Source organism: Diorhabda carinulata, chromosome 10, assembly GCF_026250575.1.
Source record: "Diorhabda carinulata isolate Delta chromosome 10, icDioCari1.1, whole genome shotgun sequence".
NCBI lineage: Eukaryota > Metazoa > Arthropoda > Insecta > Coleoptera > Chrysomelidae > Diorhabda > Diorhabda carinulata.
Window position 1 is genome coordinate 1,905,820 of NC_079469.1, and position 18,930 is coordinate 1,924,749.

General features: G+C 31.1%; 1 protein-coding gene across 2 annotated transcripts; it reads right to left on the reverse strand.

The window, feature by feature from the left end:
• Positions 1-18,831, reverse strand: LOC130898955 (jmjC domain-containing histone demethylation protein 1). Of its 2 annotated transcripts, none has more exons than XM_057808585.1 (10): positions 18,439-18,831; positions 14,790-15,009; positions 12,859-13,090; positions 10,608-10,795; positions 10,263-10,540; positions 8,200-8,370; positions 7,981-8,140; positions 7,762-7,915; positions 5,490-5,739; positions 1-3,481 (listed from the first exon to the last, which is right to left on the reverse strand). In XM_057808585.1, the coding sequence occupies exons 1-10, from the start codon at positions 18,484-18,486 to the stop codon at positions 2,180-2,182; spliced, it is 3,003 nt and encodes a 1,000-aa protein (XP_057664568.1). In that variant the 5' UTR covers positions 18,487-18,831; the 3' UTR covers positions 1-2,179. The 2 variants fall into 2 exon arrangements, with proteins under 2 accessions (XP_057664568.1, XP_057664567.1); XM_057808584.1 differs by lacking the exon at positions 18,439-18,831 and adding an exon at positions 16,080-16,149.
• Positions 18,832-18,930: the final 99 nt, after the last annotated feature.

Here is an 18,930-nt window from a genome sequence, read left to right on the forward strand (position 1 = left end):
TTCTTTTTTATAAGATGAAAATATCCACTAGATAATAGAAGTGTAGTAGGTTTGATTGTTAAATTTGGAAACGAAATAAGAGAAAAGGCCACTAAATTTAAATTGATAGAATTTTAGATAGGATAATAATAGTTTTTAATAATAAATAAAAGGTAATTGAAAAGTAAAAAGATTAACGATCATGAAACAAAAAGTTAAAAGAAGATGATAAAACTAGAGGTAATACTAAAATCAACATAAATAGAAAAATAGTCAAAAAACCGATATAGAAAGAATATTTTAAAAATAGAAAAGAGAATTCCGAAAAAAACTTTTTTATATATACATGAAAGAATTTTTCAAAAAAATTAATCATTTTTAACATACATTTTTTTTTTTGAAAATATTGTTACTATTAAAATAATTAGAGGTATCTTATTTACGTTGGGATTCACCTAATAGTTTATAAATATAATACGAGGAATATGAACTTAATTGAATACTCGAGAATATAAATAAAATTTATAAAGGCAGTAATGATGATATTTGAGGTTATGTTTTATTAAAAGTTTATTAGTTTAATTATTTCTTAGGAATAGCGAAAACGATCTAGCACGACCGTATACGATTTTATTTCGTTTAATTACCTCAAATGAAAATGATGTTTGAAAATGGTTTTCGATTTTTTTACAAAAATTTCTATGGATAAGATTCGATTTTAATTGTTTTGACAGAATCAGAAGTTTTCTTTTAAGAAATCGATTATCAATAATCAAAAAGAGAAGCAGAATGAAATGAAAGAAGATTGATTCTAATTGTTTTGACATCAGAAATTATTTTTTTTAAGAAACTGATTATCAATTTCTGAAAATAGAATCGGAATGTTATTATTTAAAAAGAATGTATGGATAAGAATCGATTTTTGATTCAATTTGAGTTGTTTTGACAGAATCAGAAGTTTTTTTAAAAAAATCGATTATTAATTCTTAAAAAAACGAGCAGAATGTAATTAATCCATTATCTTTTGAAACTAATGCATGAATAGGAATCGATTTTAAAAACTAATTGACGTTAAAATCGATTTTCGAATAGAAAAGATTCACGTTAGTCCTTTTAAAAGTTTTTTGCAACTTTTTTTAGGGAGAATAGAAGAAATTATTCACGGAATTTTGAGGTTAAAAAAATATATTTATCGATAGGTATCGATTTTTAAGTCGAGAATCGCCACAAATTCTCGTTACAATCAATTTTTTATTCGAAAATTGCTACGTATTGACGTGTCTTTTTAAATGTTTTTTCCACATTCTCGGGGGAGTATAGAAGACATTAACAACGGAATTTTGAGGTTAAAAAAATAAAAGAATTTTCGGAATCGATTTTAAAAAAGAGAATCGCCACAAATCGACGTTATAGAAATATTAATCGATTTTCGAATCGAAAAGATTGATATTAGTCCTTTTAGATGTTTCGCCATTTTTAATGGGAGAAAATGAAAAGTAATCCACGTAATTTTAAGTATTTTTTACCAAAATTATAAAAAAAATCATTTTTTGTAATAATTTATACAAAAAAATTCATTCAAATACCATAAATAATCGAATATTACCACTAATATAGCGTTGTTGCCACTTATTAAAAAATTTCCTTAATACAAAGTAAAAAAAATCGATTTTCAATTAAAAATGTTATAATACGAGTTAAATTCGAAAATTCATAAAAATCATAACATTTAGATTATGAACAAATTATATATATAAAAAAAAAACAAAACAAAGTAATAACGTAGAAATGGAATATTTGAGGTTATGTTGAACATTTTTTAATAAATTGACATTAATCATTAATTTCGTAACAATCTTTTCAAAAAAAAAAAAAAGAAATTATTCGTTAAATATACAGGGTAATGTACAAAATAAAGTCCAAAGTAGGGTTTATTAATAAATAAATGTATATATATATATATATATATATATATATATATAAAGAAAAAGAAACGAAAACAAATTATTAATTATACAGGTGGTACCGAAAAACTTTAGTCTCATATCAAACTATATTGCGGAACACTACATCGTTTATATCACTAGGGGGAACGAGTTATTACCGACAATTTGTTTTATAAAAAATTTTTCTAATCAGTAACGAATTTTTCGGTAACAACGATTCCTCTATCTTTTTTTTTTTTCATTTAATATATCGATTAATTCTTCTGTCTAACGTCGACCAATTTGATATCCCTAACCTGCAAATTCTTATCGCTTTTGGCGGCGAATTTGATAAGCGCCTGCGTCGATATCTGCAACGCGTGCCTACAATCCAACCTAACCAAATTTTCGCATTTCGATAAATGTTCCAAACTGTTTTCCGTAACCAATTTCGAATGACTCAAATCCAAACCAATCAAATTAGTAACGGTATTCGATGGTTTAGTCGTCAATTGAGCTATACCGGCGTCGGATATTCTCGGACACATCCCCAAACCGAGATACTGCAATTTGGGTAAATATTGAGTTACGTACCTCAAAGCTATATCGGTTATATCGGTACCGGCCAATTTTAAATTTTTCAAATTTCTAAATCGGATTTTTTCCGATGCCAAAACCGTTCTGGTATCGCTATTCGGACCAATTATATCCCTCAAAGCGGAATCGTTGAAATCCGATATGAAACTCAAATCTAAAGCCACCAATACGGCGGAATGATTCGATTTCAACGATATGGCCGTTTTTACGTTGACGCTTACCAAAGATAATTCCTTCAATTGCCCCAAACGTTGTATCAACCAAGGTAATTGGAATTTGTTAATATGGCACCAATCCAAACTCAAACATTCCGGTTGTCTTCTAACTATACCTTTCAATATATCCGATGATATATGTTTCCGGTTGAAAGACATTTTTTTCCATAACGAAGGATCGACGGTGAAGGTTGCCCAGCTTTTGCACACCGTTGCCGCCGTTAATAATTCGCCGGGCGTTAAATAACGAAATATCAACAACATGCAACGTTTATCCATGGCTAGGTTGTTCGTGGGTGCCGTCGGTGCGGATGGTATCGGAGCCGGTCGTACAACTACCATCGGTTTTTTTAATACTTTAGTCGAATTGCTGACTATTTGTTGGGCGAGTTGCATCCGAAAGGCCGTTTTCCTCGGCGGATCCAACGGGGGGGTGGTTTTTATTTCGATTTCGGTATTTTCGCTGGATCTTCTCTTTTTTATCGGTAAGGGATCTTTGTGTTCAGTGTCGCTACCTGAATCAGAGATGTGTTCTTGATGGATTTTGTTATCGATGGCGCTCGAAGCGTCCGAACTTATCGACATGCGTCGTATATCCGAGGATTTTTGGCGGGCGCGAAAATGTCTCGGTCGGTAATCGGTGTTTTTGCCTAATTTGCAACACATCGGGCATTCCCATGAATTTGGCATGTCTTCGTTTATGTAGCCGGTGAATTCGGGGCATAAACGTTGAACGCATTGGGGATGGGCTATCTCGTAACATACCTTGAAGAAAAATCATTAAATTTCATCGAAAAAATATTAAATTTCGTAATAGACATGTAAATTTTTTAAAACTTACTATATATATACAGCAATTTATATAAAAAAATAATTTGAGGTTATGTCAACTATAATTTAAATGTTTTACTTCGACGTTGATTTTTTTTGTAGAAAAAATTTTGGAATTTGTATCAACATCGAGGTTAAGAAATATAAAAAAGGTTAAAAAAATCGAAATAGAATTGATATTTTCCAAATTTCGTATTATAATAAGTTGTCATGCTATAAAAATGTCTGGATTTTATAATTTTCAAAATCGCACAATTTTCAAAAATTACTTTATATACAACAATTTACGAATGAAAAAAATTAATTTGAGGTTATGTAAACGACAATTGGAATCAATTTTTGCCTCGAAGTTAATTTTTGGTAAAAAAAATTTGGAATTGAAAAAAATTATATTTCTACCAACATTGGGGTTAAGAAATTGAAAATTAGTGAAAAAATCAAAATCAAATTCATATTTTTCAAAATTTAGATACAAAATTTTGTCCGACGATGAATTCTGAAGCTATAAAATGTCGTAATTTTTGAAATTATAATGAAATTTTGAAAAAATTGCAGAATTTTTGAAGATTATTGTATATATATAGCAATTCACAAATGAAAATATGGGATATTGAGGTTATGTAAACAAAAATTGGAATCAATCAAATCATATATTAAAAAAAACCGATACAAAAACACACAAATTCAAATGATAATGAAGTTTAAAATTGTAAAATGCAAATATTTTTGAAGAATCCATCGACATAAAAAAGGAATAAAAAACATCTAATAAAATGTACAATTTTTTTAATTCACTTCATATAAGAGAACTTGGGGATAAAAAAAACATTTTCAGGTTATGTAATGACTATTGTGACCAATTTTCATTGAAGCATTAATCAAAATTGAAAATACCATAAAAAATTCGTTTTATATCGAGTATGAAAACTGTAAAAAATCAATTTTCATCAAAAACCATCAATTTGAAATAGAAACAATGGAAAAAAACTTAAATCAAATGGCCAATTTTTGAAATATACTGTATACACGGCAATGTACGAAAGAAAAAAATGTATTTTAAGGTTATGTAAGTTATGATTACGATAATTTTTGTTAAAACATCTAAATTTTGTAAGTAAATATCAGATTTTGAGAAAATATTGGAATTTATAACAAATTTTAGGTTAGAAAATTGAAAATTTTTCAAAAAAAAGCAGACAAATTGTCCAAGAACATAATACAAAAGTGGAAAAAATCGTATTATTTTAAATTTAAAAGCTGCGAAACGTAAAATTTTATTAAAAATGTCATTAATTCGAAGAATTGATCGAATAATATTGATAATGTGAGTAATTTTTGAAACGTACTGTATATTCAACAACTTACATAAAAAAAAATTAATTTGAGATTATGTAAAAGACAACGACAATAAATTTTCGTTAAAACATGTAAATTTTGTAAGTAATTTTGAAAAAATATTGGAATTTATAACAAATTTTAGGTTAGAAAATTGAAAATTTTTCAAAAAAAAAACAAAAAAACAGACAAATTGTCCAAGAATATGATACAAAAGTGGAAAAATTCGTAACATTTTAAATTAAAAAACGTCAAAAATGTCATTAATTAAAAGAAATAAGCGAAAAACATTGATAGTATAAGTAATTTTTGAAACGTTCGACAACTTAAGAATGAAAAAAATAATATGAGGTTATTTAAACAACTATTATGACCTATTTTCACTCTGATATTAATTTTTCATTATTAAATTTTAGTATTTAAATAAAAAAAATATTTTCAACGATTTTTGGGTTAGGAAGTTAAAAAAAATTGTAATAAACCCAAAACAAAATTCGAATTAAATATAAAAACATAAAAATTCTGTAAAAAAATATGATTTTAAAAATATAAATAGAAGAAATAAAAAACAAAAATAATTGAGGAATATTTGAGGTTATAATCTTACCGAACATTCCATCAAGTTGCTGGCGCTTTCGCACCTTTGGGGTCCTTTCTGTAGGGGCGTCACCGGCGTCTGCATCCATCCGTCCAAGCCGCAATGCGAACACGCCGCCGTAACCGGCAACATCGGTTGCAAACATTGCCTCATGTTGCAAGTCTGTTTAGCACGTCCCGGTCCCCCGAATTTTACCATATCCAAACAAAAACTGCATTCCCCACAATCGCTCCGTTGACAAGCCTCGCATTTTTTACATCTAAATAAATCGATCGTCTTATAATATCCCGATTTAGTATCCGGTGATTTTTTTATAAAAATCAACAATCGATTTAGTATCAAGTAACTTTTAGAATCGATTATCGTTCAATACAAATTTGGTATCGAGTTATTTTTGCTAGAGAAACGAAGAATCGATTTTTTGTGAAAATTTGGCATCGAGTCATATTGATTTCATGAAAAAAATCGATTATCGTTTGATTTAATGTAGTGTAGATTCAATTTTTTTATCGAAATCAAGAATCGATTATCGTATTAACTTGATTTGGTATCGAGTGATTTTTTATACAAAAACGAGAATCGATTATCGTTCAATACAAATTTGGTATCGAGTTATTTTTTCTAGAGAAACGAAGAATCGATTTTTTGTGAAAATTTGGCATCGAGTCATATTGATTTCATGAAAAAAATCGATTATCGTTTGATTTAATGTAGTGTAGATTCAATTTTTTTATCGAAATCAAGAATCGATTATCGTATTAACTTGATTTGGTATCGAGTGATTTTTTTATACAAAAACGAGAATCGATTATCGTTTAATACGATTTTTTTCGAGTGATTTTTTTATAGAAACGAAGAAACGATTTTTCGTAACAATTGTTATCGATTTATTTCATGAAACAACAAAAATCGATATCATTTAATAGAAATTTATTATCGATATATTTTTTTTTATAAAAATCAAGAATCGATTATCGTATAAACTCAATTTGGTGTCGGGTGAAGTTTTTTCATAGAATACAATAATCGATTATCGTATTAACTCGATTTGATATCGAGTGAATTTTTTTTATAAAAAACGAGAATCGATTATCGTTGAATACAAATTTGTTATCGAATAATTTTTATATAAAACATCAAGAATCGATTATAGTTAATACCGATTTAGTATCAATTCAATTTTTTATAGAAACGAAGAATCGATTTTCCGTAAAAACTCAAGTTGATATCAACCGCTCGTTTTATGAAACATCAAGAATCGATTACCAAATTAACTCGATTTTTTCAGAATATCAAGAATCGATTATCAATCAATTCAATATCGAATGATTTAGTTTATGATACATCTAGAATCGATTATCGTTCATACAGATTTAATATCAAGTGATTTTATTACTGAAATTATTTATCAACTCAATTCAATTTTGTATCAATCAATTTTTTTATAGAATATCAATAATCGATTATCGATTTAATCCGATTTTGTATCGATTTAATTATTTATGATTTGGTATCGAATGAATCTTCTTTTATGATACGTCAAAAATCGATTATCGTAATTTCTCAGCTTAGCATCGAATGATTCCTATTAAAATTTCTAAAAATCGATTATCGTACACAATCGAGACATGGTATTAAACGATTTTCAGTCAAATATCATTAAATGGTTATCTTATGATCCAGATTTGGTATCCAGTATTTTTTTTATTCATACATTTGATTTCTTATGGCATTTAATCATCCAGTCACCGTATTAAGCTGATTTAACACCAAGAATTTCGATAAATTATCACGAAGAAACTGTCCATATATAAACCATTCATGATATGCAGTAATTTCTTGTAACATTACACCAATCGGACTTTTTATGGAATATAAATCGATCTTCACATAATCCAGACTCGATCTCTAGTGATTTTTGATAAATTATCGCGAAGAAACTGTCCGCATATAAACCAAATTTAGTATGCAGTGATTTCTTGTAAAATCACACCAATCGGTCACCGTATTGAACTGATTTAGCACCAAATAACTTTTTATGAGTTAAAATGGATTATCACATAATCCAGACTCCATCTCTAGTGATTTTTGATAAAATATGAAGAAAAATACTGTTCAGACTTAACACCAAGTGATTACTTAGAAAATATCATGAATTTGTTCAATAAATAACGAAAATTCAATATGAATCGATTATTGTATAATCCCGATTTTGTACCTAGTAACTTTTTTTGGTTTAATAAAAAATAACGCTCAGTTTAATTATTAAACGGATACCCACCTAGTTCGTCTTCTCCTTGGTCCTCCTTTTTCTCCAGAACTTCTAGGTCCCTTAAAAACCCCGGTAGGTTTCGGTAATTTATTTAAATTATTTCCTTTGTTGTACGGACCCCTGGGAATCGAAAGTTTCGATTTATTTTCGAAATCATCGGGAACTGTCGAGAAAAACAAAAAATCAAAACTAATACTTCCGATTAAAAACGGGAAAATCCTTTTATACCTGTTAGAATTGGTCGACCGGTTATAGCAAGTTCTCTGCTATCCTGTCGATGAAGACCGATCAGAGTCCTGACGTCCTGTATTAACGAAATCGGATCCTTGAGTAAATCGGGGACGTTTTTTTTGTGCGGCGGTAACATGTGAAGGTACAAAACGATTTCCTGTGAAATCATTTTTTTTTAAACAAATTTAATTTGGTGATTTTCGTTTATATATTTACTTTTAAGCCGTGCAGTTCGGCTTGCGTGAGGTGTATATGCATCCTATCTGGTGGTATGGGGGCGTCCTGACCTGTCGTTAAATGAGAATTTCCTAATAAACAATGTACGTACCTCTCGAGTACGTACCATAACATTTCTGTGAAAAAAGGATACCGAAACTTCTGTGGAACCTGATAAATGGAAAATTTTCGAAATTTATTACGTAATTTCATGTGATTTTCAAACTTCAATTACTGAAATTTATCGTTTACTCAATTATTTAACTCAAAATAATAAAATTTTGAAAAATATTCATCAATATATAATTATAAAACTTGATGTAAATAATTTTAACGAAAAATTCATATTAAATACTTCTGAAAATAAAATAAACGTGGCAACATGGTATTTCGTTGACAAATAATGAAAATACTATACATTTTATCAGAAAACTATATAAAATTCCATGGTTTTTCCCTTACTTTCGCTATAAAAATGTATTTTCAACTATTATATCAAGAAAATCCGGAAATTGAAAAAAAATTTGACATGCTTGTATATAAAATTGTATATTTCCGAAACCATTTACGATATTAATTTATTTTTGATACGAATCAATTGAGGAAACGTGTGATTAACTGATTTTTGTATTGGATTCCACCAGTTTTATATTTCTGAGAAATATACAGGGTTAAAGTTGGAATAAATATTTTTTCAATAAATAACACTATATGAATTATACATCTACATTTGTGGAATGTCCACGTTGTATTGCAAAAACATCAAAAGAGAAATGTTGATTTTATCCTAGAAAAAAATTCCTTTCGTGAAGGTACAAAGCGAATTACATAACATAAAGTTGAAAGTTATGAAACGAAATTTGGTCACCGTATTAAGCTGATTTAATACCAAATGACTTTTTATGGAATATAAATCCATCATCCTATAACCCAAACTCGACTTCTAGACAATTTTGATAAAATATCATCAAGAAACTGTCCATATATAAACCATACTTGGTATACAGTGATTTCTTAAAGAAATTACATCATTTGATTGATGACCGTATTAAGCTAATTTAGCACCAAATGACTGTATGGAATATAAAACCATTATCCTATAACCCAAACTCAGTCTCTAGTCAATTTTGATGAAATATCCCGAAGAAACTAACCATATACGAACCATATTTAGTATGCAGTAATTTTTTTAAAAAATTATATCAATTGGGCACCGTATTGAGTTGATTTAACACCAAACAAATTTTCATGGAATATAAATTGTTCATCACACAATCCAGACTCGATTTCTCTTAATTTTTGAAAAAATATCATGAAGAAACTGTCCTTATATAAACCAGCCTTTCGTGATGATACAAAGCGAGTTATATATAATCTAAAGTTAGAAGTTATGAAAGAAAATTCCAGAATCTGCTAAATTTTGATAAGTAAATTCAAAAGTTGCGACTAATTATTAGCGGAAAATTAATGAAAATTGAATCGTTAAAAATGTAAATACGGAATAGTATTGAAAAAACTTTTTTTTTCTACAAGATGAAGAAAAATAGGTGATGAATAATATATTGAAATATTGGAAACTTGTAGAACAATTCGTGTTGATATTTACACGGTAAAATAATATGTTTTTAAACCCTCACCCATATCCTTAATGATTATCCTTTAAACATCCTTTTTATAAAACTAAACCGAAAAAAACACAAAAGAGTTCGAAATATTCATGTAAACAACACAACCGATTATTAGTAAACGCCATATTGACACCATATTGAATCACGTGGTTTGAAGAATATCTTTTTGGAATGAACGTTGCCAAATTTCATAAATTAAGTTTCTATTATAATCGAAGTTAAAAATAGTTATAAATAATATTAAATATGGTTTAAAAATATTTTTTTTCAATTTTAATAAAATAATGATTATTTGAACAGTTTTTTAAATAAATAGAATAAAATTTATTATATTTTATGTAACTTATAAAAATTGGAATAAAAAAAATGTTAGTAGGTATAAAACTTATTATTTTTCGAATTATAAATATAAAAAATAAAAAAAAAATCACTTACCTTCGTCGTATCCTCGACTTGTGCTATTTTGAGTTGTTTATCTATACCGTAGGAATGCAAAAAATTCCCGCCAAAAACCAACGAATCTACGGGTGTGTAGACTGCGTGTATCCACCCGGTGGGAATGAAAAACGTATTTCCTTCCTGTAAAACAATCCTGGCGCATTTTTCCACCGTATCCCCGAAGAAAATATCAGATTGTTTACCAGATAATACCCAACGTTCGTACAATTCCAAATTACTTTCCGTCGGCGGTATCAACCAAAATACTTTCCCCCCTAAGAAATAATTAAAAAAAAAATGACGATGATTTTTTTTATATTAATCCCGATTTAGTTATAATACCTTTGAGGATGTGATACCAAACGGACGTTCCTCCGAAATCTACGTGGAAATCCGTGTAGCACCCTTTTACTGACATAAGGCAATATTTTTGAACTTTGGGGTATTTCATTTCTTCGAGGACGTTAGTCGCTTCTACTTGACTTTCTTTTAAATGTCTAGGCCACACGCAATCCACCCAATCTATTTGTCTAAACAAGACATAATATCGTAAAGTTAGGTTAGAATCAACTAACCTTGGAGTACTCTATAGTACATTTATGTCATAATCATATGTTTGATTCCGTTGAAAATTTTGTGGAATAAGAAAATAAAGTTCTATCGAAGTGGCAACTGCGCTTTGAAACGAAACAGGTGCATGAACATGATTCATTATGACTCGAAGTAAATTCATATTTTACGAATTGTTAGTGTTATAAAAAATTTTAAAATAAATAAAATTTATAGAATGATGAAAAAGTTTGAGGTAGGTCACAAAAAGCGATACACTTTGGATGGTTTGAAACGCTACAGTAACAAGGGTCAATGAACCCGTTTGCTCGTAGACGCCATCTTGGAAAAAAATAGACCACTCCGAATGCGTCACATTTTTGAAACTTGAAAAACTGTCAAAGGAAAATAGAAAAGATAGAAGAGGTAAAAAGCGTTAGATTGGAGATCTAGGATTCCTGGAAACTCCTTGACGACGACGCGCCCGACTAACTTACAAAAAACGAGATTAGCGTCAAGGCCTGGCAAACTCCTTTTGGGTTCTTCAGCTCAAAAAATCGCTAATTTGAGACATCGAAAAACATTAAAGCCGTTACATTGGAGAGCATCCCCGTTGAGGTTATTCAGGATGTCTATACCGCATGGAAATCTCGATTACGAGATTCTTTCTCGGAACGCGGCCTACGCGATCAAGTTTTGCGAGAAACCAAAAAAAAAACAGTGGAAACTTTCTAGATGCTCCAGGTGTCACAAAAAATATCGAAAAGGAATGTCTGCCACCTGGAGGAACCTTTACGCGGAAATACTACGAAGATTTTAAAAAAAAGCGTCAGATTTGAGATCTAGATTCCTGGAAACTCCTCCACGACGACGACGTGATCGACTAACTTTCAAAAAACGAGCTGGCAGACTCATTTTTGGTTTTTCAGCTAGTGGAAACTTTCTAGATGCTTCAGGTGGCACAAAATATATCGCAGAGGATTGTCTGTCACCCGGAGGAACCTTTACGCGAAAGTACTACGAAGATTTTTTAGAAAAAGTGTCAGATTGGAGATCTGGGATTGCTGAAAACTCCTCGACGCCGACGCGACCGACTAACTTTCAAAAAACGAGATTAGCGTCAAATCCTGGTCGGTCTACAATCCCGGCAGACTTCTTTTTGGTTCTTCAGCCAATGGAAACTTTCTAGATGCTCCAGGTGACATAAAAAAGATCGCGGAGGAATGTCAGCCACCTGGAGGAACCGTTACGCGGTTTGAGGTGTGGTGACGACTCCAGAAATGTAGAAGAATGGACTGAAAAGGAAGAACCAGCTCCAAAGAATGCAAAGACCGTTCAGTCATGGCGTCATTTTTTTGGGATGCGCGTTTTTTCCAAAATTTTTTGTTGAGCCAGGTACTTCTCGTATAGGAAGTCATTTTCTGTTGGTTTTGTTACTTTTAACGCAGTTTTTACCCTAAGAAACAAGTAGAAGTCGCACCGTGCGATATCAAAGATTTAATCCAATGCCAAAAAACAAGATAACCGATTTTTTGACTTGGAGGGGCAACCAGAACGTGAAAACTCTTCAACATCTCCTCGGTCATCTTGAAAACGATTAAACCACTTAAAAACACGTGGACAAACATTCATTGTTATAAATATGAATTATGAGTTTCAGTTGCACCGCTACACTGGTTTGTTTACAGACGCGGTAAATAGTAGAATTCAGACTAAACAGCTGACAGTCGTTGTTAAGCGATAGCCACACCTCGTAGAAACAATTTCTTAGCGGATTTGGTACAGATTTGAAAAATCATTTGATACGTTAGGACGGTATCGGCTTCGTGGTCGAACTTTTGGTCAACAACAAACCAATTTGTGAAGAGATTCGTTAATAAGACGAATTTTATCAAATTAGGAACCATAAAAAGCGATTATTCGGTCAGTTGATGGACGAGATAATACGACGAATATTCCACAAAAAAATCGAGTTTCAGGTAGATATAAAAAAAGTTATGGGTTACCCTTTATGTAGTAAATGAAATAAATATATTTACTTTACCTTACTACGGTCGGACTTTGTACATAATTTTCTAATTTAGTATGAGAAAATTCTAAAGATATCACATTTAATAATTTGTCTTTTTCGGGTTCCTCGTAATATTTTTGCCACTCTTTCATTGTCATTTCACTATTTTTTTGCGTATTTACGTCCATTACGTCTAAAACGCGTCGAGAACCCACGCACATTCTTACGTCGTTTATTGTAAAATTCGAAGTTGGTACCCTTAGTCCTGGAACAAATACAATAATAGGCAAACGTTGTTCGGGGCGGCTAGTATATAACAACTTATGAACATTCCCCCATCAATATCCCCACACCCACCAGAATAATTGCACGCAAATTTGGAGATCGGCTCCATACATACCCAGGAGATCCTCGAAGACACCAATTCGATTTATAGGCAATCCAGAGTGGACCAGAAGCTTAGAGCATAGAAAAAAGGTCGATAATACCACGACAGATGCTCTTTCGAGCTGTCAAACATTATTATATCCTCCTTGCAGCCGGTCCTGCTTAGATTTCGTAGAATTAGAAAATTTGGCGAAGGCGAAATGTTCGGAATCCGTTTGATGTTTGTTTTATATAACTTTTTATTGTGGCAGGCGGTTTATTTACATTACTTCTTTTGAATAATTTCTAGGAAGGTCTATTCATTTGTTTTTTATTTTCTTAGATGTTTTTAGAATTATTTTTTGACATATAAGGAGTTATTGTAGTGCAATTTATAATAAATAGTCGTAGTGAAGAGACCGAAATAGAAAGTAATCGAAAAATTTAAATAAATTAGTTAAGTGATAGTGATAAGTGAATTATTTTAAATTAGTGTAGTGTATAGTGTTTATTAACGCCACGAATAGAAATCGTACAAATAAATAAGAAAAACATTGTGAGTAAAGACTTTGAACCAGAAACTTATCTATTCAAATACGAATCCTTCATTTTCATCTCGTCAGTTTCAACTCTGACAAACGATATTTCAGTCAATATTGACGCGAAGATTTGTACATTAAAAAAAAAAATGATATTTCGGTTAATTTGGATAACAAGATTTCGATATCCAAGTAGGACCGACTCCAAGGCGGAGGTGAGTTCGTAATTTCACATAGAGCAGTACTCCAAATATGTCCAGGAGCCTTTGGATGTCATCTGCTATTAAAACTGTGTCATCTGCATATCGTATATTATTGATCCATGTAATAGCAAAGTAATCGAAGAATTTAAATAAATTAGTTAAATGATAGTGATAATGAATTACTATAAATTAGTGTAGTGTATAGTGTTTATTAACCCCACGAATAAAAATCGTACAAATGAATAAGAAAAACATTGTAAGTGAAGACTCTGAACCAGAAACTTATCTATTCAAAGATAAATCCTTCATTTTTATCTCGTCGTCGATATTTCTGTCAATATGGATGACAAGTTTTCGATATCTAAACAGGACCAAGCAGGTCATTTATATCATCTGCTATCAAAACCTTGTCATCAGCATAACGTATATTATTGATCCATGTAATAGCAAAGTAATTTAAATAAATTAGTTAAGTGAAGTGAAGTGTATAGTGTACCATTTACTTTTATACCTAATTTTTGACCCTCGAGGGCTTCTTCGAATATTTTTTTTTCGAATAAAGGTGGGGGAACCATTCCCTTCTTAACAACTTTGAGGATTTTTTTGACCTTTAAAAGTTCTTTGTCAACTCAAACTGCGGCTGATTGGATCCATTATAAATAGAGTTTATCTGGTCTACGTAAAGTCGCTTCAGTTTTTGAACGAGTTTATGGTGTTGTAGTTTGTCAAAAGCTCATTAGTAATTATTATATATCAAATACTATTGATCAATCTAAACCACTCTTATGGAAGCAACGTTATTATAATTATATGGAAAAAAAATGTTTGTATCGGTGGAATTTGAATGAAAACTTACCCAATCCAGTCTTTTCCTTAAACAATAACGGGGTATTGAAACCGTGCCTTTGAAAATAAGCGACGTTCAATTCGCTACCGTGCATTTCTTTAACAATATTATGAGAAGCGAACGATGGATCTTCTAATTTTTCTTGTAGATTAAACGTTCGATGACCTTCGATGTCTTCCTCGCCCACGGCCCAATCTTCCGAATAAAGTTTCTTTTGTTTACGTTCCCTCTGTACAATAACAACGAAATCGTTTAAAACTAAATTATAGACATTCCCCGTATAATAAAACGACTGTATATTCACGATAAATACGAGGGTTGTCGAAAAAGTAAAGAATCTAATAGTAATTCGCGAAGTAATTCTGGACGTTTAATTTTAGAATAACTTTACCGGGTGGGCAATTAAAAACGATATCTCTTGGACGTATCTTTTCGATTTGGCGATTTGGAACAGGCAGAAAACGATTTACGACCTTAAGATAGGCCTTTCGTGCCCCATTTGATGTCGATGGAGTGGCCAGCATATAGACCCGATCTAAATCCGACAGAACATAGTTTTCCTATACCAAACTCGATCCCAGATCTTATTGTTGCAGTAGAAACCATGGTAGCCATAAATATGACAGGCAGCCGTTTTTATTCGCCAACCCGGTATATTCGTCACTTTCAAATTTAAGAAAGAACCAAAAGTCGATGTGACCTAAATCGGAATTATATGAAGTCGTACTCCATCTATATGATAAATGAGAACTTTTGGAACAAACCTCGTAAATAATTGATTGCATAGACCACTATATTTATAAAAAATCTGTTTATTACAAGTTATAACAATTTTTGAGACCCGAAGATGACATCACAAATAAGCAATGGAAGATTTCGAAAATTATTCGACCCAAAACGAAAAATATTTTCTAAAATTCTAAATCTACTTGTTCAAATAACTGTTACGTGAATGGAAGAAAATCAAATTAGTGTAACCTCCACAAACTTTTTAACAACCCTGTACATAGAACTTCCCAAAAACCGTGTTATATATTTTCGAATATTAAAAAAAAATTAAAATAAAAAAATTATCACGAATTCTATAAATAGAGAATCAGATGAAATCTAAAAAGTCCCCTAACGACGGTCCCCCAAATCCCCAACTGTTGAACCTCGACATATCAGTAACACGAGATGCAGAATCAATAAAAAACCAGATATAAATACCTCAGAATCTTATAAAAAATATTCGACCGATTAATTTATGTTTAAAAAACTTTTTTTTAACCAAAATAAATATTTAAAACCAACACGTACCATTCGCGAAATATAATTTGGTCGATCTTCGGCAGGAGTGAGCTTTTTACTCCTGTACGCCATCTTGAACACTACTGAAGCTCGTAATTTCTGCTTGGGTACGGGAGCTTTCAGCAAGAATATATATCGACAGTGTTGCCGGTTCACGAAACGATATATCCTTGATTATTATAAGCTAACAAAAATTATAAAATCTTTTATTTTATACGAATTGTAGTGGAAAAATATTCATTTCGATATTATTTCATTAATAATCAAGTATATATACCGGGGTTGATTAAAAAGTTTCTTATACAATAAAATTTTTGCACTATAAGAGATTTCAAAAAGATACCCTGGAACCAATTTCTTCTTAATACTGCCAAGCGTAGGTCGAAACGGTATAAAAAACCAAAAATAATAGTGTCGTTTATACGAGGGCATGTTCATATTAATCTATAACCATGATTGTGAAAAGGAGGAGCCTACAGGGTAGTCTCAAAAAACCACAATCGCTGAAGATGAACGTATTGAATTGATCAGTAAACGTCACCTAAGTCTAATGATCCTAGACTAAGTTGGAATTTCTGGAACCGTTGGCCAAGTTATCGTCTTCAGAAACTTAAACTAACTTAAGATTATCTTCAATTTCTGAAGAGGATAACTTGGTTAACGAAACGCGCGTCAGACAGTGTAATTGTGAGTGTCGGTGTAGTCGTGGTATAAACAGACTTTAGTCTCGTCGAAACGCGCGTCGGGCACTGTAATTGTGAGTATTGGTGTAAAGGTGGTGTAAACAGTCTTCAGTCTCGTCGAAACGCGCATCGGGCAGTGTAATTGTGAGTGTTGGTGTAAACAGTCTTCAGTCTCGTCGAAACGCCCGTCGGGCAGTGTAATTGTGAGTGGTGGTGTAAACAGTGTATTCAGAATAAGTTTAAAGATAGGGATCCGTCTGTGAATAATTTTACAGTGAAAAAGAGATTAAAAGGGACAATGAAGAAACCATTGTAAAACGTCAAAAATTAAGAAATAGGATATAAAAATTGGACACATTTTAGAGTGGAGTTTCGACTGAGAAACACGACCAGGTAGAAATTAGAAAGATTTAAAAAAAATTGAAAACAAAATGTAGTATGCCATTTTATGTATATTCCAAAAAAGAATGTTTTAAATCCTCTACTAATGCCAATTAAACGCTTCGAAGACTTAATTAGCATTTAATTTTCCGCTTTTTTCTTAGTTAAGTCAAAAGCTACTTTAGACAAACCTCGTATAATAATTCCAAAAAGAACACTTTTAACATTAATTTTTCTATTAACAAATTTATAAAAACCCTGTATATGAAATTGTACGTTAAATAATATTTTATAAGCATGGCGAACGTTATTCAAAAACAATAATTTAATATGATCGGGGAAATTTTCGTAGTATCGGCAACACGGTCGGGAAACGTTCGCGCAAATAACAGTAGGAAATCTAATTTAAAGCGCGCGCAGCAGTTATATCGTATCTTTATACCAGTGTGGTGGTATCAAAACGACTTTCTGTTTTAGTATACCGATGAAATCGGAAGTTTTAGGATGAGGTGCGTTCTCATTGTTTTAACTACAGGAACGAAACGAGTTTCAGACATCGAAATTATTCTAAATACATAACCTCCAAATAAAAACAAACAAAAGTCGTAGAAAACGATAATAATCAACTCAACTAGTGTCAAAAAAATGGTTATGTATAATTTTTGGTGTTTACAATATAAATATTATTTTAAATAAATTTTTACATAATATCCTGTATATGTATATATAGAACGTAATTTTGTTGAGAAACTATGATTTGAAAAATATTATATTAACTGGATTCAATGAATTTATGATGTGAAATAATGAAAAATTTTATGTTTCTATACGTCTCAGTTAAGACTAAAATGGATTCTGAAAGAAATACCTACATTTCAACGTGAAATTTGACATTAGAATTTTGACGTTCACAAAAACGTGTCAAATTTACGTAAATACGTGAAATGTATTGTAAACAAAGACTTCCATTATTGCGTTACTAAGGATTACGATTTGTACCTGCATAAAATTCAATTTCTCGATTGACCCAAGTAGTGGATGCACCAGTTCAAGCACCCCGTGCAATGACACGACATACGATCATAATAATTCATTAGATCATCTACCGTATTAATATAACACAAATAAACGAAAAAAATATAATAATAAAACGTCTTATCGAAGTGTACGCAGTCTATCTTAGTGGGCTTTTCTAAAGATAAAAGCCATCCAAGGTATGGCGACCAAGTTAAATGTATATAAGTGCTTTACGTGAGATTTGTTACTACAACTATGGCGTCTGCATTATTGAATTTTGTACTTACCAACTGTCTGGGTGGTTGTTTTTTACTTGGAGCCGCGTTTACCGACATTTTCACGTGTTTTTTGCTAAACCTACGTAAATATTTATCGTATTTAATGCGAAATTTTACACTCCACGTCTGCACAAAGCGCTATCCAAAGCGCAACTGAACTAAAACGAACAGCTGCTGTACATCAAGTCACGACTACAATACAATATTTTTATCTCCCTCGCTCCCATTAATCTCATATTATAACGTATGTCGGTTATTCAACTTTTCTTTTCCACTTGTCATAATTTGTGAAATTACAAGGAACTAAGTTCAAGTCCTTATATTTTTCGTAGTATTTGCTAATAGACTTTTTAGGACACGTATTCAAAGTTTAAGGGCGATTATAGATCAGAAAAAAAAAACAAAAAAAATAAACGTCACGTGGATGAATGTAAGGTTGTATAAGTTCTTTGTTTAATTATTTTGTCGTTTACTATTTTTAAACGTGTGTGTATGTAGGTA